This window comes from Lytechinus pictus, chromosome 11, assembly GCF_037042905.1.
Source record: "Lytechinus pictus isolate F3 Inbred chromosome 11, Lp3.0, whole genome shotgun sequence".
NCBI lineage: Eukaryota > Metazoa > Echinodermata > Echinoidea > Temnopleuroida > Toxopneustidae > Lytechinus > Lytechinus pictus.
In genome coordinates this window covers 34052206-34074371 of record NC_087255.1, presented here as the reverse complement: position 1 = coordinate 34074371, position 22166 = coordinate 34052206, and the positions used below count along the sequence as shown (strand labels likewise).

General features: G+C 35.0%; 1 protein-coding gene across 2 annotated transcripts in view; it reads right to left on the bottom strand.

The window, feature by feature from the left end:
• Window positions 1-16897, bottom strand: part of LOC129271243 (protein shortage in chiasmata 1 ortholog-like) — a 31402-nt gene extending 14505 nt beyond the window's left edge. For both annotated transcript variants that reach the window (XM_064106403.1, XM_064106404.1), the window contains exons 1-12: window positions 16739-16897; window positions 15009-15129; window positions 14207-14330; window positions 13453-13631; window positions 7799-7964; window positions 5978-6089; window positions 5501-5633; window positions 4934-5032; window positions 3907-4051; window positions 3246-3346; window positions 2151-2405; window positions 557-708 (exon numbers count right to left, since the gene is read on the bottom strand). In XM_064106403.1, coding sequence (XP_063962473.1) covers window positions 557-708; window positions 2151-2405; window positions 3246-3346; window positions 3907-4051; window positions 4934-5032; window positions 5501-5633; window positions 5978-6089; window positions 7799-7964; window positions 13453-13631; window positions 14207-14330; window positions 15009-15129; window positions 16739-16774 — 1623 coding nt within the window. In that variant the 5' untranslated portion in view covers window positions 16775-16897. The remainder of the gene's footprint in view (window positions 1-556; window positions 709-2150; window positions 2406-3245; window positions 3347-3906; window positions 4052-4933; window positions 5033-5500; window positions 5634-5977; window positions 6090-7798; window positions 7965-13452; window positions 13632-14206; window positions 14331-15008; window positions 15130-16738) is intronic.
• Window positions 16898-22166: the final 5269 nt, after the last annotated feature.

Sequence of the window (22166 nt, the reverse complement as noted above, 5' to 3'; positions counted from 1 at the left end):
ATTATTGTGCATAAAAGAGCCAATATCATGAAAAAAAATTTAATAAATCACATTCATAATTCATCAAATACTGATACTTATACCAAAGACAATCTTCTAAAAATTCTTCATTCAGTTTGCATGAATTTTCACCCATTTGTGAAACAGGAGTTGAATGACCATAATAGAATTGAGAGAGAAATAGTTGGAGAGGCAAATGTTCCCCTCCCTCCTATCCAAAGGCATTGTCATAAAACATAAAATTTCCAGTCTATTTATAAGTTTGTGGCAAACCAGGAAGAAAAATTTACAATCAATAGTGAATATTTAGCACATCTCTTTAGGTCCCACCTTCTTTCCCAACTCATATCTCGGGTGTGTCTCGTGAATGATCTTGCCAGATTTATAATCTAACAGTCTCTTTTATCTGACAATTGTCATAATAGCTTCCCAATAACAGTCAGAACCAATGGTTCTTGGCCAATATAAATCAAGGAAACATGTCAAATCTGATAACTTCTTAGAAAATATGTGTTGATTAAATGCTCCCCACGTAGTCAACCGGTCATTATATTACCTCATTTTCAGTGACAGCTGTATCTGACGTAGTATTCATATGCTCTTTAAAATTTTCAGTTTGTTGATCAGAATCAGATGATGTTTTTTTAGAGGGCTGCTTCGTCCTCACTTCCTCCAATGGCTCCAACATTATATCACTTTCATCATCATCTATTTAAGAGGGGAAAAAATAATGCAAATGATAATTTCTGAGAAAAAAAATAAATGTGTACTGTAAAAATATTAGTAGCCATCTCTGTAGAATAATTTTCTTTAGGCCTACTGCTTTCATTATCAAAGCATTTCCACTTGAGTACTCCACTATCTAATATGACAAAAAACAAATTAAAGAAAAAAATATATATTGTGGTCCCTACTAACAAAACTTTAAATTTGAAGCAACTGAAAAATGTAAGAAATTTCTTCACTTACTTTCAGAACAAAGAAATGTAGTAAAAAATAGATCTAATGAAGATGTGGACATACCAGTATAGGGATTGGCATTCCACATTGATAGACGCATGTTATTAAAAAAAAAAAAATTACAGGAAAAGCATTCTACATACTCTGCGAACTTGTCAAGTGCATCCATTATATTGTAATTGCACATGAAGCAATTAATATTATGTACATGTGAATATACTGTGCCACATCATTAATATAACTGTATTAGATATCAAGATACCTACAACCATATGATTTTTTTTTTGAAGTATTTGTTGAAATATAATGAAAATGACTATCAAGATTACAGAGTAAACAAACAAGGTTCAAAGACAATAAAAGAAAACACTTTAAATGAAGAAAAAATATGAATAATTAATATAATCTAATGAAGATATAAACATATTTTGGCTTAAAGAACATCAAACAAACTGCCATGGTTTATCCTTGGGTGATGGATATTGTATTTGCTTTCCAGATTTATTTAATTTTGACCCATCACAAGAACAAAGATCTCTCTTAATAAAATACAACATAATTAATACATTAATCTAAAGTAGATGTGAACTTGTTGATATTTTATTATATGATAATGGGTAAACTATGTTAAACCATGGTTTGAATGTTATTTTTCTTCATATGAAAAGCCGAATGGGAGAAAAGGCATCTAAATTCAAACTTTTGCAAACTATATAGTAAAAATTATATCAATAGGCATTTATAGCATAAATTTTCCAAGGTGTGTTGTTATTATTACCCTGCTTTTAGAAAATGTAATAAAATGATAAAAAGCAACAAAATTTCTAACATTTTGCTGCTTATTTATCAATCCAAACATTGAATCCATGTTGTCAGTTATGTAGGGATTTTTTTATTTATGTAGCTGCAATGCAGACAAAAGAGCAAACTTGTGTTTGAAAAAAAGGGTATTCAGGAATAGAAGAAATAAATAAACAGTAATTAGATAGGAATTTAACAAAGTGTAGTTGCTACAATTGTTGAGATTAAAGTTCAGGATCTGTCTTGAAGATTATCTAGAAACTGAAATTAGATTGGATGATTTCCCCTTAATTTTAAATAAGAGGTTGTGTCACCTCATCAATGATATGTAAATTTCAGCAATGAGACAGGTTGTGTTACATGCATATCTACAATCATGGTATAAATACCTATTGATAAGTCTTCTTTAACCACTGGTTCTTGGCAGCTGTCCACTTTACTTTCCAACATTTTGATCTCATCTGCACCCTCTAATCTCTCAACGGTCCTTGTAAACTTCTTGTTCATCATAACCTTTGACATATTGACTAGTTGCCATGGTAATAATAGATCAACATCGCTGTTGCCATGTTCTTTGGTCAAGCCTAGTTCTGACTTGGGTGACAGTAGAGGATTGGGTTTATCCATATTCGTCACCTCAGGAACTGAAGACAACATCAGGTCACACAGAAAAATGGGGAAAATACAATGTTACGCAATATTCTTTGTACTCTATACACTTGAAAATAGTTATTTTTTCTGTCTTATTTCTTTTCCCAAGTGAGGGGGGGGGGGGTTATCAGCACATTATACAAAAAACAGAAAACTCTATGAAGTATTTTAATACTGAATTGAAATAAATTTACACAACTCATATACAGATTCTTGTAATATGATTGGTTGAAAGCTATTCAATATTTGATCCATTTTGCGCTGCATGCGAAATTATTTTCCATTGCATGGCAACCATGCACTTTTTCAATTTTCCATTGCACAGCGAGCTCCCTCCCCCAGTGTGTACCATTAAGTATGTGTGTGTCGAATTAAGCGCATCAACAAGGCTAACTGTGCGCACTAGGAGAGTCGTTTATAAACAAAATGATGCATGTCTTCATTCAACCATCATGTTGATGCTGTTTACGGCTTCATGCAATGGATTGAACAAAGCCTCAACTTGAGCGAGGGATAGATCGCATAATGAACACGTTTGCATGTATCATTTGTATAATATTTCACAGAAAACAGAATCCTCAACATCAAAATATTAATTTCTTTTTCATGGATCACTCTGTACTTCAGTTACACAAAGTTTCTCCTTTTTTTTAATTCTCTCTCTCTCTGACTTGATCCTTCCTTTGCACTCTTGTTTAAACTCTCTTTAGAGACCAGATATATCAAAGGAGCCCTTGTAGAAAGCAGCTTCACATATAAACATGACTGATAAAATCGAGTCTAAGATATAAACAAAATAACTTCTAATGGAGAATCAGAACATATAATCTCACCTTTAAGACCCAGTGCCACTGCCTCATGTAGATATTGTTCAGTCTTCCATATTTTCTTTTCTGTCTTCTCTTTGGTCTTTGGAGTCACAATCTCAGTATCACTTGAAAAAAACATAAAGCATGCATACCATCAAATAACCTGTCTTACAAAAACTCCACATATTACACTACAGTGTAATATTTTTTTTAATCACTTTTCATATTTGCAGTAGGCCTTATTGTCTACAAAAATGTACTATGCTAATTCAAATGTCTCAAATTTACCTTAAACAGAAAATCACTAGAAACACTTATCACAGTAGGTTACATTCCATATGGAATGAAATGATTAAATCATCAGAAAAAAAATTAAACTGCATTTTCTTTGCAATGTAAACCAAAGTAAGTCAAACTTGATCCCAATTATGCAAGTAGGTAAACAAATTATTAACCCAGAAAATGCCAGGCTATTTTGATGTCTAAAAAGACAGGGTTGTGGGGGATAGGAGTTCAGCTGACTGAGCGTAAGCTAATATCTTGACCATCACTTGCTAAATCTAACCAAACATAATGTGTACATGCTCTATTCACTATCATCATTACATTACATTAATGAAAATAAAGACTTACAGTCAAAAACAGATATTTAAATGCACATAACAAACATGAGGTGCATACTTACAAGCATGATATAGGAGTTATGGGAAGCTTCTGATTCTCTAGTCCTGGATCTTCTGATGTCTTAGAAACATCAATAGGGGTCTGTGGAGACTCCAAAGATCTTTTTTGAACATCACTGGATTCCTTATCTTCCGCTGGACCAAGGCCTTTAAAAAGAAGCACAGAAATTCAAAATTTTTGAAAGCTTGGTCCCACTTTGAATTGGACAGTTCATTCTCATTATGGTAGATTATTCTTCAAGTTCTAGTTTACACTTGCATAGATGTCTCTATACAAAGCTGCTCTATTACAAATACTCAGCCTAAATATATACTTTTTTAAACAGAAATATTTAGATGGGGGAAGGGCGGAGACAGCCTACACACAAAAAGTTTGCTTAATTCACTAGCAGGGGTATTAATGTATAGAGTCACACTGCTCAGACCTCACCTTTTTTTTTACCCTTTTTTTTTTTTTTTATAACGGAAACAATTCCAACAGAGCTGTCCCCCCCCCCCCCTGTATCACATTTTCTTCACAAACTATCCTTCGGTGCGATAATTTTCAAAAATAAGTAATTAAACTATAAAGCTCACTTGAGATCAGTCAGCATAACAAAACTGGACTTTTTAAAGGCCATCACACACCTTATGACTGGTCAATGATCAAATTTTGGAACAAATTTCATTTTCCTCATTTTTTTAAATGTGAATGAAACATCTATTTTTATTTGAGGTTCAAATGAACTAAAAGAATACTAATATAACAATTATTGATGATTGCAAGCCTTTATTTTGGAGTGAAGGCCTAATTAGTTTCAAATTGGAGCCAATCGTACAATTTGTATGACGTCAATACGAGTCACAGATTTGAACATAGGTACACCCATGTATTCATATGTTGATTTAGAACATTACACAGTGAGATATTCCATGTCTCAATATCAGCATCAAATTCTATCATAAGATGTGCGGTGCCCTAAAGTGATTCCTTATATGTGATCTTGTCTGTATTCTTGATCTTTCCAAGAAATCAATAAAAGCCATTACCTTCACAATTCAGCTTGATAAGATCACCATCAGTTTGACTAATACATGGAAGCTGTTCTGGATGTGATTGACTTGAAGGGGAGTTCAACCCTAGAAATCCTGAAAATTGACAAATGTTTTAATTTTGATGATTCACAAGCTTTGTTTTTAAATAAAATCTAAAGAGCTAGCAATACGAAAAAAGAAGGAATTCAACACTTCATGTGATAAAAATTTATTTACAATACAGAGAGATGTTATCTTACATAATAAAGTGTATTGAATTATTTATAAGCATTTTCCTGTCAACAGGTAAATATGTTACCTTCCCCAACTTTTCTTTCCAAATTCATTTTCAGAGGGGGTTCCCCAATACACAGAAATTTCACTTGACTGCACATTAGGCACAAGTAAATAAAATCATCTTTTAAGTGAGTCCAATCAATTGCTAACCACTGTTACTGGGTCAAGCTCTGTAAGGTTTCGATTTTGACAAACAGCGTTAATTTTTTCCCAATTCAATGTTAGGTACAAAACTTTACACTCTATAAAGTTACTGTAAAGATGAGAATATTTCATTAGACTTGCCTGTTTCAGACCAATCAAACTGCTTAGTATAGCTATCCTCTTCCAACCTTAGGCAGTAGTCAGGCATGACATCACACATACTTGGATGATTGTTCTCAGTGTGTGCCGTTGAAACCAGCTCAGGCAGTAGAAGCTTTTACAATGAGATAAACTTGATTTAAGCGTTTGGGAAATTTGACATCAATAATCTTTTATTCTTACAACAATACAGTGAACAGTTTTGTATTTTCATTTTGTTTTCATCATAAAGTAAACAAAGGAATATTTATATTATAAAGAAATTCTAAACAATCATGTCAATGGTCTAAAGTAAATTCACTCTGCAGAGTTGATCTTCCCTGCATTTACTGAAGAAAAGGTGGAAGATTACATATTGTTCATTAACAAATTAAATTTAATGATTTTGCAGAACTATGACACCAACAAGATTTTGAAAAATATTGGATGAAGATTCAAAAGACACGTTCCACTACTCACTTCTTCATTGTTTTGTTGTTTGTCCTTCCATACATCAGGGAATTTCTCTAAATCTTCCATTAGCTCCAACTCTGCGAAAGGCTCAGTTGTGATATCTTTCTGTTCATTTGTCCTATAGATCATTCAAGAAATACAAACAACAAGTGGAATGCCTCTGGCCGTCTCACCTGCATCACGCGATTCAATATAGCAGCAGTGCTAATTTTGAAAACTACTATAACTCGCACAAGATGTTCAGTGATACATGTACATGTACTTGGTTACTCTTATTTCCACATTTTATGAACTAGACCAATACACTTATAGAGATATGATGGCAATTCAACAAATACCCCCAACGTGGCCACAGTTCTTTGACCTTACATGACCTTTGACCTTGATCATGTGACCTGAAACTCGCACAGGATATTCAGTGATACTTGATTACTATTATGTCCAAGTTTTATGAACTAGACCAACACACTTTCAAATTTATGGCTGTAATTCAACAAATACCCCAATTTGGCCAAAGTTCATTGACCCTAAATGACCTTTGACCTTGATCATGTGACCTGAAACTTGCACAGGATGTTCAGTAATACTTGATTACTATTATGTCCAAGTTTCATGAATCAGATCCATAAACTTTCAAAGTTATGATGGTAATTCAACAGATACCCCCAATTCGGCCAAAGTTCATTGACCCTAAATGACCTTTGACCTTGGTCATGTGACGTGAAACTCATGCAGGATGTTCAGTGATACTTGATTAACCTTATGTATAAGTTTCATGAACTAGGTCCATATATTTTCTAAGTTATGATGACATTTCAAAAACTTAACCTTAGGTTAAGATTTTGATGTTGATTCCCCCAACATGGTCTAAGTTCATTGACCCTAAATGACCTTTGACCTTGGTCATGTGACATGAAACTCAGGCAGGATGTTCAGTAATACTTGATTAACCTTATGGCCAAGTTTCATGAACTAGGTCCATATACTTTCTAAGTCATGCTGTCATTTCAAAAACTTAACCTCAGGTTAAGATTTGGTGTTGACGCCGCCGTCGCCGCCGCCGCCGCCGTCGCCGTCGGAAAAGCGGCGCCTATAGTCTCACTCTGCTATGCAGGTGAGACAAAAATCAATATAAATAATGAAATAGCACATCCATATGCTACTACCTTGTGATATAATTACAAGTATCTCCCCATGGTTATCTCATTAATGTCTTAGTAATGGCTGCTTCATTTATCCACCCTAATAAATCTTACTTGAGATCAACATGTATCAATATGATCTGGTTTAGCTTTTACAAACATTGAGACATTACATTTCTGAATGGAAAGAGCATGCATTTAAATGCATATTAAATTCTCCATTAGATCCTGTTTAAAACAAAAACAAATAGCTAAATAACCTATCACTTCAAATTTATCACTTTACTTGCATTATTATGCAAATATCTAAGAAAACAATGTAACATTAAGCTGCCAAACTCTGGAAAGAAAGTTTACATTAGTAGGATAAACAAAGAAAGATCATGGATAGACAAATGTTCCTTGAAGCATGTATACCATTCAACTGGTTAAGGAAACATAAATTTGTAATATTCTGAGAACTATTTACAAAGCATTGAGTTTGATACTAAGAAACTTCTTCTCAAGATACTTGATGACATACATACTTCCCAACATTTTGTTGACATGAATTGTATACATACAGTTAATATAGCATAGCAACCAAATCAGTAATACCACCTTTCATAAGCTACCACCATTTGATTCAATATGAAATAAATCTTATATTTGATATCAATCCTAAATCAAGGCAGAGATGACATACCCCAATCGCAGGTCTTCAGCTGTCTGCTCAGGAGGGAGGTCTGCGAACGGATCCTTAATAGTAAGAGGGACTAACTGTTTACACATATCTTTGCAGGTCTGGTGTTGCCTTGAGTCAGAAGTGACATCAACCAAGTTCTCCAGCATGAACCTTGCATATTCCCTTCCTAATAAAAACAAAGTTAGAATTAAAATCACATGATACTTTCATGTGATCTTTCATGTTGTATTTCCTGGTAGGAAAGTATAAGTTAAAAAAAAAATAATGATTGAAAAACTATACATGAATGCTATTTATGTATAGAAACTGATTAGTCTTTTAGTTTTGATAGTTCTGGACATAAGACATTGACAGATAGAAAAAGGGTTTACACCTCTATAGTACCCTTGATAGGGTGATTACATGTACATGTCCTTCACATCTGGTTGGAAATGTTCAGGCATTTTCTCATTATAATCATTATCGGCATACACCAATTACATGCAGTATCCGATCGGAAGGGGAGTGGCTATTTCATGAATGATCAATGTATACTACTGTATACGCCCGTCCAGAGTAATCCTGAAATGCTGATTTAAGAATAACTCTTGTTAAAAGCATTCTACACATTTTTTCGCTTTAAAGAACCGTATAGGTATAATTATTTGGCTTGTTCTCTCATGATCTTAATTTGTGCGCCAAAATAATCATCCTGGAATTACAATGACATTTTTATGCTGGCAGATAATGCTTAGTAACGAATTCCTTATTTATTTTTAACCATACTCATTGAAATGCTTGATTGGACAAGCATGATGAATTGAATTCTCAATGTACATGTACAATGACAATTTAATTGATCCACTGAACATGTTGATTACATCATTCAGTTAATAGGAAACCATTCTATCGTATTTTTTTGTATCGTCTTATTATCTTGTTAATCACTGTAAACAGCCATCCCAAGGATTAGATGATTCCCCCTCTCTTTAATGTATTGGGTGGAATTTACAATATGCATAGTCATTGCATTGATTTGTTTAACATGTTAATTACATCTTGTTCCCCGCATACACCATGCACATGTAGTGTCTGATCAAAGGGGGAGTGGCTATTCCATGCATGGTTAACGTATACCTAAACAAGTACTACTACGCCTGGAATTTAGGTTATTTCATTGGTAATTGACATGATGGATGTGAGCTTTATAAAATTTCTTATTATTTTGCAAATCAGTCATAATATGAAAACACGCAGGTACCCAAGTATCTGGTCAGAGTGGGCGGGGTTATACATGCATGATCAATCTCTATCATGACATAAGACTTGAATGTTCAATAGGGGATCGGAATGGACGGGTTGATTTCACACTGTGTATACCGATTATATTGATTTGTTAAATAAGCTAAACTCAATTTGTATGCATATACACACATCATGTACATGCGCTGCCTGATCAGAGGAGGCGTGGCTATTCCATGCATGATTGACGCCCCTTTATGTTGAATACACGCGCGACTGATCGGGTATTCAAGGCTGATTGATAAGCGCTTTCAAAACAAACTTCATTATTCCACAGGACAGGCCCATGCGCATAATAATCCATATTTATTACACTTGCACACATACATCCACGTATCTGATCAGGGAGGGCGTGGCTATTCAACTTTAGGCCTACTGCGTTAATACATGGAGTTAATGGAGTGATTTACCATGCCAATAGTAATACACATCAGATCCGTAGGCATATTTTGGGTTTGCTCTTAATTCATTTGTATGTAATCGTTCATTATTTATATGTAATTATTTCAACTCTTGTATATATGTACTTAGGTGGCAGAGCTCTGCCGTAGTGCTTCCTATATTGTATATGCTGACCAAGATGGGTCTTGTTATTTTTGTAGACATATTTTTCATTTATATTAACTGCACATCAGCACCACAGTTACACATGAATATACACACAATCACTATCACACGCACCTTCACCACAAGCACGCTCGCAGTATATCCCTTACATAATCGCCGGTACTTTACATTATATCAATTTTGATGGATTCACTCTCTTTTATTCCTGATAATTTAATAGAAAATTCACACAACAGTAAATATTACACACCTCAAGAATTTAATAACATATTTAATAATAATCATGATGATATTTCTCTTTTACATGCAAATTTAAGAAGTCTGAATAGAAACTTCGAATATTTTGAAAATCTCTTACACACGTTAAACAATTTTAAATTTTCTGTTATTGGTATTAGCGAGACATGGTTACATGAAAATTCCCCAGATTTGCTTAATTTACCAGATTATAAGCTGATTAGGGCAGACCGCAAAGGGAAAAGAGGCGGAGGGGTAGCCTTCTATATTGCCGAAAAACTGAAATTTAAGATCCGTTCCGACGTGAAACTTTTACATGCTGAATCTTTGTTTATTGAAATTGAAAACACAGAATTTAAAAATGTCGTCATAGGTTTAATTTATAGACCACCAGGTTTTAATTTTGATTCATTTTATGAGGAAACAGAGCAATATCTCCATATAATAAGTAATGAAAATAAAAACTGTTTTATTATTGGTGATTTTAATATCAATTTCTTACCCTCAATCGACAATAATAAATCAAATAATTTCATGAAACTAATGTACTCATTCGGCTTCAATTCATTCATAAATAATCCCACTAGAATCAACCAAAATTCATCAACTCAAATTGACAACATTTTTTCCAACGTACATAACATGAACAACAAAATGATAGGTGGAATTCTATGCTCTGAAGTTTCAGACCACTTACCAATATTTCTAACTTGTGATTTAAAACTACCACACCTCAAAACATTTAACCAACATACATATAGAAGAGAATCTAAACGTAATATTGAATTATTGAAACAAGACTTAACAATTGAGGAATGGGAGGATGTCTATAATGAAGTTGGAGCAAACACATCTTATAATCGCTTTAATGATAAATTACAACATTATTACGATAAGAATATCCCCATAGGTAGAATGAAAAATAATCGAAAAAAGACCCCCAAACATCCCTGGATAACAAAAGGTATATTGAAATCAATACATACACGTAATCGCCTTTACAAGTCACATTTACACAAACCGTCCGAAGCTAACTTAAAAACATATAAAGTATATCGAAACAAATTGACAAAATTAATTCGTATATCACGTAAAATGTATTACGCTAATAGAATAAAGAATGCCAGTTCAAACACTAATGCAACTTGGAAAATCATTAAAGAGGTAATGGGAACAAAAACAGATTCCCCTCCTACTGATGATATGACTCTTAACGGTTTTAAAATTGACTCTTCCCTTCAAGCAAATTCATTTAATTCATTTTTCACAAATATCGGACCCGAACTTTCAAGCAAAATTAATAGCCCTAATGCGCGTTTTACCGACTATCTCCCCGAACCTAATCCACACTCTATATTTTTTAACCCTACGGACCCAACCGAAATTATCAATATTACACGGTCTCTTAACAGTTCAAAATCGCATGGACATGATAGAATTAGTATGTCTCTTTTAAAAGAAATAATTCACCCACTTGCTAATCCTCTTAGTAACATTTTTAATAAATCATTATCACAAGGAGTATTTCCTGACTTATTCAAAATCGCCAAAGTAAATCCAATTTTCAAAAAAGACAATCCTCATGAAATTAATAATTATCGCCCCATTTCTCTTCTCCCAACTATATCAAAAATCTTAGAAAAAATAGTATATAACAGACTTTATAAATTCATCAGCAAACACAATCTGCTAAATTCTAATCAATATGGCTTTAGGAAAAATTACTCAACAAACTTGGCTTTAATCCAAATCTATGATAAAATTACAAACGCCATTGCAAATAAAGAACATGTCATTGGCATATTTTGTGACCTTAGTAAGGCATTTGATACACTTAATCACGACATTCTACTCTCAAAACTTAATTATTATGGCGTACGAGGTCAATCCCTCCTTTGGTTTAAAGATTACTTAAGAAATCGAAAACAATACGTCGCATTTAATGGTTATGACTCTGACTCACTTTTAGTTCGTTGTGGTGTCCCTCAAGGCTCCATATTAGGCCCACTATTATTTTTACTATATATCAATGACATTATTAATACATCATCCATTTTATCTTTTGTATTATTCGCCGACGACACAAATATTTTTTTTTCTCATACAAATCCTACTTCGTTATACAATATTTTAAATCATGAAATAAACAAAGTATCACAGTGGTTCAAAGCTAACAAATTATCTTTGAACACACAAAAAACTCACTACATATATTTTAAACATCACTCTCATATTTCTAACACTCAATTTCACCTACAGATTGACGGCAAATCATTAGAACGGAAAACTCACTCTAAATTTTTAGGGGTTATCATAGATGAAGCTTTATCTTGGAATGAGCATCTGCACCATATTACAATGTGTATTTCGAGAAGCATTGGAATTATTTCTAAGTTAAAATTTATTTTGCCTCTTAAAACTTTATTCCTATTGTACAATTCCTTAGTACTCCCGTATATTACTTATTGTAACGTTGTTTGGGCTAATTGTGGCTCAACAAAGCTGACTTCTATTTTCAAATTACAAAAGAGAGTTGTTCGCATTTGTACAGGATCTCATTACTTGGCTCACACTGATCCATTATTTTTCAAACAGAAAACACTAAAAGTTGCCGACTTGTATACTCTTCAAGTAGCTATCATTATGTTTAAGTATATTAATAACCTACTCCCTTTGTCTTTTGATGATATGTTTAAGTTCAATAGTTCTGTCCATACCTACCCAACTCGTACATCTGGAAACTTTCATCTCACAAACCCCAGACTGTTAATTACCTCTAAATCAATTCGACATCATGGTCCAGACATTTGGAATAATCTTGCAGAAAATATTAAATCTTGTTCCACTTTATACTCTTTAAAATCAACTGTTAAAAGAAATATCATTCGATCTTATTCATCCCAACCTTCAAATTAATCCTCATTTACCACTATAAATTAAATAAAAAATATAAATTCTACAGCTATCTTCTGCACCCGCACCTGCACCTGCATTGCACCCACTTGTTCAGTAATTATATATACCAATCATAGTCACGAACCCTTTTTATGAGGCCGCCATCAATTACAAGCTTAACCGCTCACGATGGCGGTCTCCTGCGTTCATTTAAATTTTGTTAATGTTCCTTTTTTATTATCAAAATGTGAAGTATATGCCCACACCATTTTTTCCTTCAAATTATGTATTATGTTTATATTGTATGCATTATGAATTATTTTGTATATTACAAACAATGTAAATATTTATGATAATGTATTGTGAACGCAGAAATAAAAATAAAACAAACAAACAAACAAACAAAATTATATTTGGACATTGGCAAGGTTTGACTAAAATCATGCAAGTGCTGAGCACTGCCTATGTCATTGGTAATATTTGCATGCCAAATCTCTTGCAAGCACAATAACATTCTCCCCTCAATTTAATACCATAATTTCAAAAGAATTAAGTTTCTAAAAATTATATCAATAATGTCAGGAAGAGGGCATAGTCAATAATTAAACCTGTAGATGCCATCTATCCTGCATGCATAATTTACTGTATGTTCCCAAAATGTGAAAGCTAGATACCTTTACAATGAAAATGAAGGTCATCCTCTTGGACTTTCACAGGATGGCCTTCGATACTGCTGGGAATCTCACATGGGTCTTTATGCTTAAGCTTTGACTGGATACTAAGCTTTGTCTGATAGTCCAATGGGGGAGAGTCCGGATTAGAGCTTGGTACAATGTCATCTTCAACTGATTCACTGAAAAAAAAATAATGTATCGCTAATAAATATTGTAAAATAAAGGGGCTGAACAATCTTACACAGAATATTCAAGAGTTGCCAACTACTGAAAGCCATGATTAGCATGCTACATGAAATGCATCTCTGAGGGATTCATATAAATTTATATTGTGCAAAATTGTGACTAATCCAAAGAACTTCTTAAGTTAATGGGCCACCATGGTCAAATGCCAAGGGGAAAAGTAAGAAGACATAGGCATTCTTGAAAGAAAAATGTGTTCGCTTACAAGTAAGATATCTATACAGAAATGCTAAGAAAAAAACATGTTCAACAAAGGATTAGAGCAGAAGGAGACTCTCACATAAATGCAATCACACTTAAGTAACTTGTTAAATATAATGTAATTTCACTACACTTTTCTGAGACTCTCACCCAATTTATCTTGAGCATAGTGTTTAATAGTTTAAAACCGAAGTTCATTCTGGTTTCAGGTATAAAACAGAACAATAAGAGAAACAAAAACAAAGTTTTCATGAAAATTCATCACATAATAACAGCGCAATACATTGTCAAAGGTAGATGCCTAGCTTACAAATGAAGTGTTTCTTCCAAGATTGTCTCTAATCCTCGTTCCAAAGAAGAAGGGACAATTTTCCTCAAGGCTTCTTTTATTCCAGAACAATCAGTCAAGGAGCTTAATGTACTCTTGCCTTTCACTGTTGGAAAAAATAAATAAAAGAAATTAATCACAGATTATGAAGCATTCTGCATTTAGTGATCAGAAATATCTAAGTCCTTTAGCCTTGCATATTTCTTGTACTAGGGATAATTTGAAATACAACAATCTAAAATTCATTAAAACATCATAGTACTCAAAGTCAAAACCATCTTTTATAATTTGTTTCATTTGTTGAAATTACATGTACATGTATTTGTAAAGTTGCACAAATTGATGAGACTTTGTCACCAAAAAATGCATAGTATACTTTCATTCAAGCAACTTCAGGTTTGAAAATTCAAGATTAATTTCAAGTTGAGGAGAAAAAAGACAATCGCTCATTGGAGTAGAAAACTTCTTTAAACTCTGCATTGCTAGTGTTGCACTCTTTCTGCTCTATTATCAGATATAACTCCAGTGTTTGAAAAACTTAACTTAATTAATTTCTTAGCATCTCTTTCCATTACTGAATACACATGGGACGAGAAAAACTAATTTAGTAATTAGATCCAAGATTTTTTTTTAATTATACGATACGCACTATAGTGATTTTTGCCGACAAATTTTGGTTGTAGCCAATCAGATGCAAGGATCTAAGAAGCTAATAACGATAGTATAAATTTCTGCAGAGACTTTCTTCATAAAATGTTCCCAAGTTGCAGTTTTTACTACTTACATTGAAGCCAAGGCAATTTGTAACTGTTATCATCATCTCTTTTGGCATTTGAATGAACATCAAGACTTGAGGGCAGAGCCAAGAGGAATACACTCAGGAAATTTTGATGCTCTTTAATTGCCTAGAAAAAAAGAGAGTGACACAAACTGCATGCAGATCTACAACTTGTTTTGGGAACTTAAAGTTAGTATTAGTAATAATTAGATTTAGGCTAAGTCTATTTTATGAAATAAATTCATTCTTAGACAGTGTGCTAGACTAGATCTAAGTAGTTAGATCTATATCAGTAGTACATGTACATCAAGACTAAGTCAACATCTACTGCAGATCACCAATATCAATTTTCTCCATCTCATAATGATAGACCTAGATCTACTTGACTTTTGTTAGTCTTGTGCTCAAAATCTGGCATTGACCTTGCCCTTGTTTGTTTGGGCATAAACTTTTTAACCAGACACGGGAGGTGTAGGAACATGATGTATAGTAGGGGGCCCTAAAGCTACGCACCACTCATTGCGCATGCAGTTTTTAATGGCAAATGTGCACTCTGTGTGTGGAACTGTGACTGCAGAGTGACGAACAATTCCTAGACTAGGGCGGCTAGGCCTATTCATTTTTTTCTACAGAGGCTGCAGTAAGTCTGTAAGTGCACCAAAAACCCACAACTGTTTGGAATTTTGGAATTATGTTCGCTTTAATTTCATATTATCCTATAATAATATGAACATATTTTAGAAATTGAGGCACAGGAAATACTTCTCTTTTTTTTGCATGATAAATCAAGTGCTTAGCTTTAGCCTAAAGTTTAGGACCACTTATTCTAAATTTACATCAGGTGGCGAAATCAAGAGGTGTTCGGAAAACACAGCATGATTTTATTAGATCTAGTTAGCTTTTTATATTTTCTTCTTGGTTAATGATCTTTAGAATGTTTCCAGCAAATAAGTAAAAGATAATTTGTTCAAATATTGAAATTGGCATAGCCATAGGTTCTAACGTTAGACCTAAGTTAGATCTAGTTTTTATCGTAGTGAGTTCAAGTTGTAGATCTAGATCTAAACAAAGTCATGAAAGTGTTTTTTTCTTTTGGTCCCCCCATCCCATTCATCCTGTCATTGCCATTTTTCATGCAAAATTAAAAATAAAAAGGCTAACAAGTTAGACAAACCATGTTGACCACATTACTAATTCCATAAATTAAAATAAATTAAAATTTAATCTTTGGACTTTTGGTCCAATCATCGCTTTCCCTTTTTTTTACTAACACTTAACAGCTAAGTAACAGTTGAGTTAGTAACTGTTATTGTTAAACTTAAAGTTAACTTAATTTCTTAAATTATTATTATTAAAAGCTGTCACTGGGCGTTGTGGCGTGCGCCTGTAATCCAAGCTATGTGGGGAAGTTACAAATTGATGCAGAGGTTCGAGGTTAGAGCTAGCCTTGGTCACGTCTTTCGGATGGTGACGTTAAAGGTCGGTCCCAGACGTAAATAATCATATCTGATTGATACACGTCTGACAAAACTCAAATACACACACACACACACCAAATATGCACGTCCATCGGCGCGGCATGGCAGGGCCAGGGAGCTCCGCCGCGCCGCCCACTGCAGAGCCAGAAGGCCCAGAGGCCCGACCGAAGTCGAAGAAGAGGAGATCCGGTTTCAACAAAGTCTCAAAGACAAACAGTAGTGAATAGCCAGGCTAGGCCTAACGCTATATCTACTTACCTCGAAAGCGTAGTCAAGTGCTAAATACCGTGGCATGCTTAAACTATGGTTCTTCCAAAAATGAGAGTAAAATAGATCTCTTGTATCTTGCTCATAATTAATCAGGCATCGTCAGACATCACCATCGATAGGGCGTTTGTTTATGGGCCGGCCTAGCTTATATAGCCTGGGCGCGGCGGTGCCGGCTATCGATATCCGATAAGACCGATATCGATATCGCGCTGAATTCATTTTTTACACCCCCGCCCCCTTCTCGTTATTATCATTTTTCGGCTTGTGATTAAATATATACATGTATTACAACTGAAAGACGGCTGTACCTCTCTTTTTATCACCCTTCCTACTTTTATTTTTCTTCTTTCGTTCCAAGTAATTTTTTTCTCCTCATCATGTATTTTTCCCACCTGCCTGCCGCTCCTAGTAGGGGCAGAAACAAGTCACTAAAAACAAATTAAGAGACTTCAGCGCTAAAAAGAGTTGATTATAGGCCCTATTCTTAGATTCGACTACAATAGACTACCATAAATGGACCATTCATAAATTAAATCGAAGAATTAATATAAGACCAAAACTTGAGGGCCTATATGCAAAACATGTCTTACATTATAAAATTGTATGCCTATCGAATTTGATTTCACCAAGCATGCGAGTACTAGTATCCAGGATTTTTCAACCCGGGGGCGCGACCTAATTTTGGCTCCCCTGTGAACCGCTGGTCTCGGGATGGGGGGGGGGGGCACCAGCAATTTTTTTAGCCATCCTTGGTCGCGTAAATTGCACTCGATCACCAAGTATACCTAGAGACATTTAAAGGACTGTGACATGAAAAGGATATGTATCTCACTGATCAAATAACGCAGAAAATTTGTGATACTCAGACATTATAAGCAAATTGTTGTAATAATCATACGTATCTGTCTCACTAAACGTAATTGTAAACATAAATATGACACGTATCTCACTAATCAAATATTGCGAGCGCGAAGCGCGAGCTGAAAATTTTTGAAATTCAGACCTGAAGAGGGGCATTCTATGGCTTGTTCTTGGGAATTTACAAGGCCATACGTAATTCACTAACCAAATGATGCGGATGCGAAGTGCGAGCTAAACATTTTTGATATTTTGACTCGGATAATCAAACCAAAAGGGGACATTTTAAGGACTGTTTATAAGACTTCATGAAGAGCAGACATATATCACTATTCCACTAATTCGAACGTAAATACGGACTGGAAATGATTTAAATTCAGACCTTAAATAGGGAAATCAATTTAAGTACTCATGAAAAAGAAGCATAATGTCACTCCATAAAGCAATAATAACTCGAAGTGCGAGGAAATATATTTGGTGTATATGGACTTTAAAACGGGATGTTTTAGTCAAACAGGATCATATATCTCATTAAACAGACAGTGCGAGCACCAGGAATGATAAACACATAGGCCCTAAGAAAATAATTTTTCATAAATTTATGAAAAAATATTTCTTATGTAACACTATAATATATATTTTTGTTATATATATTAATATGATATACAATAATTTCTTCTCCCAACAACTACGCGTGACCAAGAAATTTCCAAACATCCCCCCCCCCCTAAAAGCATAAAACTTTAAGCACTTTGGTGTGGATCTAGCTTTCACTAAGGGGGGGTGAAACATATTTTCATCAATAATTTTATGTTTCCCGATCGGATATTCTAAGCAGTTTTTTGTAACAGTGAACATAATGGGTATACGTTGATGCGAGTGCGAAAATTTTTGATATTCTGACCTCAAATTTGAAAGTCTCAATGCAATTTTGGTAATTCGGAAAGGGATATGGGTATCTATCTCAGCATTTTATGCGACCGCAAAGCGCGAGCTGAAATTTTTTGATATTCTGACCTAAAATTTGGACTTTCTAGGCACTTTTGGTGATCACAAACAGATTGGGCATCTAATTGCATTTGATACGAGCGCGAGCGCCAAAATCATGTGAAACATGATTTTGGCGCCCCCGGTCAAACATAAAGTTGGCGCCATAATGGTCGAATATGAATTTGGCGCCCCCTCCCGAGGTTGAACATGAATTTGGCGCCCTTAAGTAAAACATCGATTCGGCGGACCCCAAGGTCGGACATCATTGCGGCGTCCCAAAGTAAAACATAAATTCGTCGCCCCTAGGTCGGACATCAATTCGGCGCCCCCTCCTATGTCAAACATAGATTCGGCGCCCTTCTATGTCGAACATAAATTGGGCGCCCCTATAGGTAGAACAAATCTGATCCAAGCTCTGGACAAAGTTTATACTTGACTATACTTTATTAATGATTGTATATACCAAAACTAAAGTTATGCTCATTGGATCTAGACATAGTATAAGCAGTAGTATGGATGCTGTTGATTTGTCAATGTGATTGATATTGTTGATTTGCTCTTGCATGGATGACCCCATCAGAACAGGTATTTCAACAAGTTAACTGGCCATCTCTTCAAGAAGTGCAAACTAAATCACTACTGTGCATGGTTTATAAATATATCAACAAACTAGTCCCCTCAATTCTTGCCAATTGATTTACTCTTTATGATGACGCGCAATCTGAATCAATTGAAATTAGATGTAGAACAGAATATTACAAACGGCCATTTGTTAACAAGGGCATAGTCCAGAGGAATAACCTCCCCTATGTCGAACATCAATTCGGCGCCCTTAGGTCAAACATCAATTTTCTCTTCCATGTGTGCGATATGTTGGGCAGAGTCTGGTCCGAGTTATGGATTCTTGGTTGCTTGCGAAAGGTGGAGGTAGCTGATCGCCTTCCCGTAATATAGTTACTTAAATGGTTTGAACTGAATTTCACTTATGTTAGTGTCTTAACGTCACTTTTACAGTTATTCATTATCATATTTTCAGCAAAAATAATTGATATATACCTGCAAACCTTGTGTATAGTTATTTAGTGTCATACACTCTTAAGGATGGGGTGCTGGTTTTGCGCCTTTGTGTGCTTGTGGAGTGGCTGTCCTTTTGGAGAGCTGTTTTTTTTCTAAATGAAATTTTAACTTGAATCAAGGTGCCGTCGCTGTTTAGGTTCCTAGAGTGTTGAATTGTCACTTTGTCATCAGAGTGTGGATACTGCTGTTTTTAATATTTATGTATGTTGCATCATACTATTGTGACTAAATATGTTTTTAATCTTGTTAAAATCAGGACATTGAAGTAAAACGGCGATTCAGCTAATCGTTTTATCCTGTATAAATATTTTCTAATAAATAAATAAATTCGGCGCCTCCCTAGGTTAAAGGTCGATTCAGCGCCCTATTAAGTCGACATTCAATCAAACATCATTTCGGCGCCCCTAAGTGAAACATCAATCGGTGCCCCCTATGTCAAACATCAATTCGGCGCCTCTAGGTAGAACATCAATTCGCCGAGGCCCTATGTCGAACTTCAATTCGGCGCCCCGAGGTCGAACATCAATTCGCCCTCCCCCTATAGGTCAAACATAAATTCAGCGCCCCCTACATCAAACTCCAATTCGGCGCCCCTATACGTAGAACATCATTTTGGCGCCCCCCTAGGTTGAAGATCAATTCGGCGCCCTTATGCCGAACTTCAATTCGTCGCCCCCTATGTAAACATTAATTCGGAGCCCCTTGGTAAAACATCAATTCGGTGCCCCTTATGTCGAACATCGATTCGGTGCCCCTAAGTCTAACATCAATTTGCCCCCCCCCCCCCCCCCCAGTTCAAACATAAATTCGGCGCCCCCTTCCCCCCGTTCTGTTTTTTCCCCTTTCTCTTTCTCTTCTTCTTTTCCTCCCCAGTTCTCCCCTATTCTTTTCTTTTTTTCTTTCTTTTCCTCTCTTCTCTTCTTTTTGGCGCCCCCCCCCCTTTCGCCTACCCAGGGGCCCGAGCCCCGAAAGCATCCCCCAGAATACACGCATGCCAAGGTCAATACGACTTCCAATTAGATTTTACTATGTTGATTGTATTGCAGTCATATCCTCTATATCGTCTTTTTTTTTTACATCTGACGAAGAGTGTGACTTTACCTTTCATTTTTGAGAGCTATGCTCCTTTTAAAATATATTATTTTATTTCTACGGCATTTTCTAAACCATTTGTGATTATGATTATATATACAATGTATGTATATATATATATATATATATATATATAGCAAAATACAAGGTGAATAAAACAACCGTAGAGAGAAAAGTTAGATCAAATTTTCGCCCATAGGGCTTCATTAGGAAATGATTAATTTATTAGTCAACAGCACCAAGAAACGCAGTGCGCAAAACGCAAAGCGTTAATAACAACGCGCTAAAAGGTAAAACGCGAAGCGCAACAGTACAAAAGAAAAGAGAGAGAGAAAGAAAGATTGGGGGAGGGGGAGAGAAAATAAGAAAAAAAGAAAAAAAGGGGAAGGAGAAGAAAAAGAAGAAGAAAAAGAAAAAAAGAAGAAGAAGAAAAAGCCGGGGAGACAAAAGGAAGAGAGAAAAAGGAAAACGACTTGAAGAAAAGAGAGCTGAGAGAGAGAAGGGGGCAGAAATAGAGGACAGCTGGGGAGAAAGAAGTAAAAGAAAAAAAGAAGAAAAGGAAAAAGAATAGAAAAAAAGAAGAAAAAGAAAGAAAAAGAAGAAAAAGAAAGGGATGTTTTATATACATATATATATAGAACATCATTTTCCTTTTAAAGTCTACTATTTTATTTCTACGGCATTTTCTAAACCATTTGTGATTATGATTATATATATAGTCTTAACCACTAGACCACGACGCCCCTGTATATAGGCCTATAACTATTTCAAGTCTAAGCAGGGTGGCACTACAGATGTTCCCCTAAATCATTTAGGGGAAGTGTAAAAACATATAAAACTAATGAACCCTTTTTGGATTTATATATATCCTCTCTGTACGATATGTGTGCGCGTGTCATGAATTTTGAACCTGCCAACTTTAGGGAGCGTTTCATCATCATTTTCGTCCGACAAGATGTCAAATCCGATAACTTTACTTGATTTTGATTGGCTGAGAAGCACTGAGCTGTTAGTCGGATAAAACCATAGATATGTATACTAATTAGTTATTAGTATACATCTCTATGGATAAAACGGAGACCTGGGGCAGGCGCGTAGCCAGGGGGGCGGTGGGGGCGGAAAAAAGAGAGGAGAAAAGGAAAAGGGAAGGGAAGAAAGGTAGCTTTGTCGGGTTATTTTTCTTTTTATTTATTTTTTTTTTCTCAAAAGAGAAACTCCTACACTCTTGCTCTAAATTTATATATGAATTTTGCTTCCGCGCTGCGCGCGGTTAAATGACAATATTGAAGTTCTCCATTGTTTCCCCCACCCTTTCTCTAACCCTGTTTTTCCACCTCAGCTATATGTGTTTCTTGCCAGTTAAAGTTCAAATGTATACATTAGGGCATGGAATTAGAGT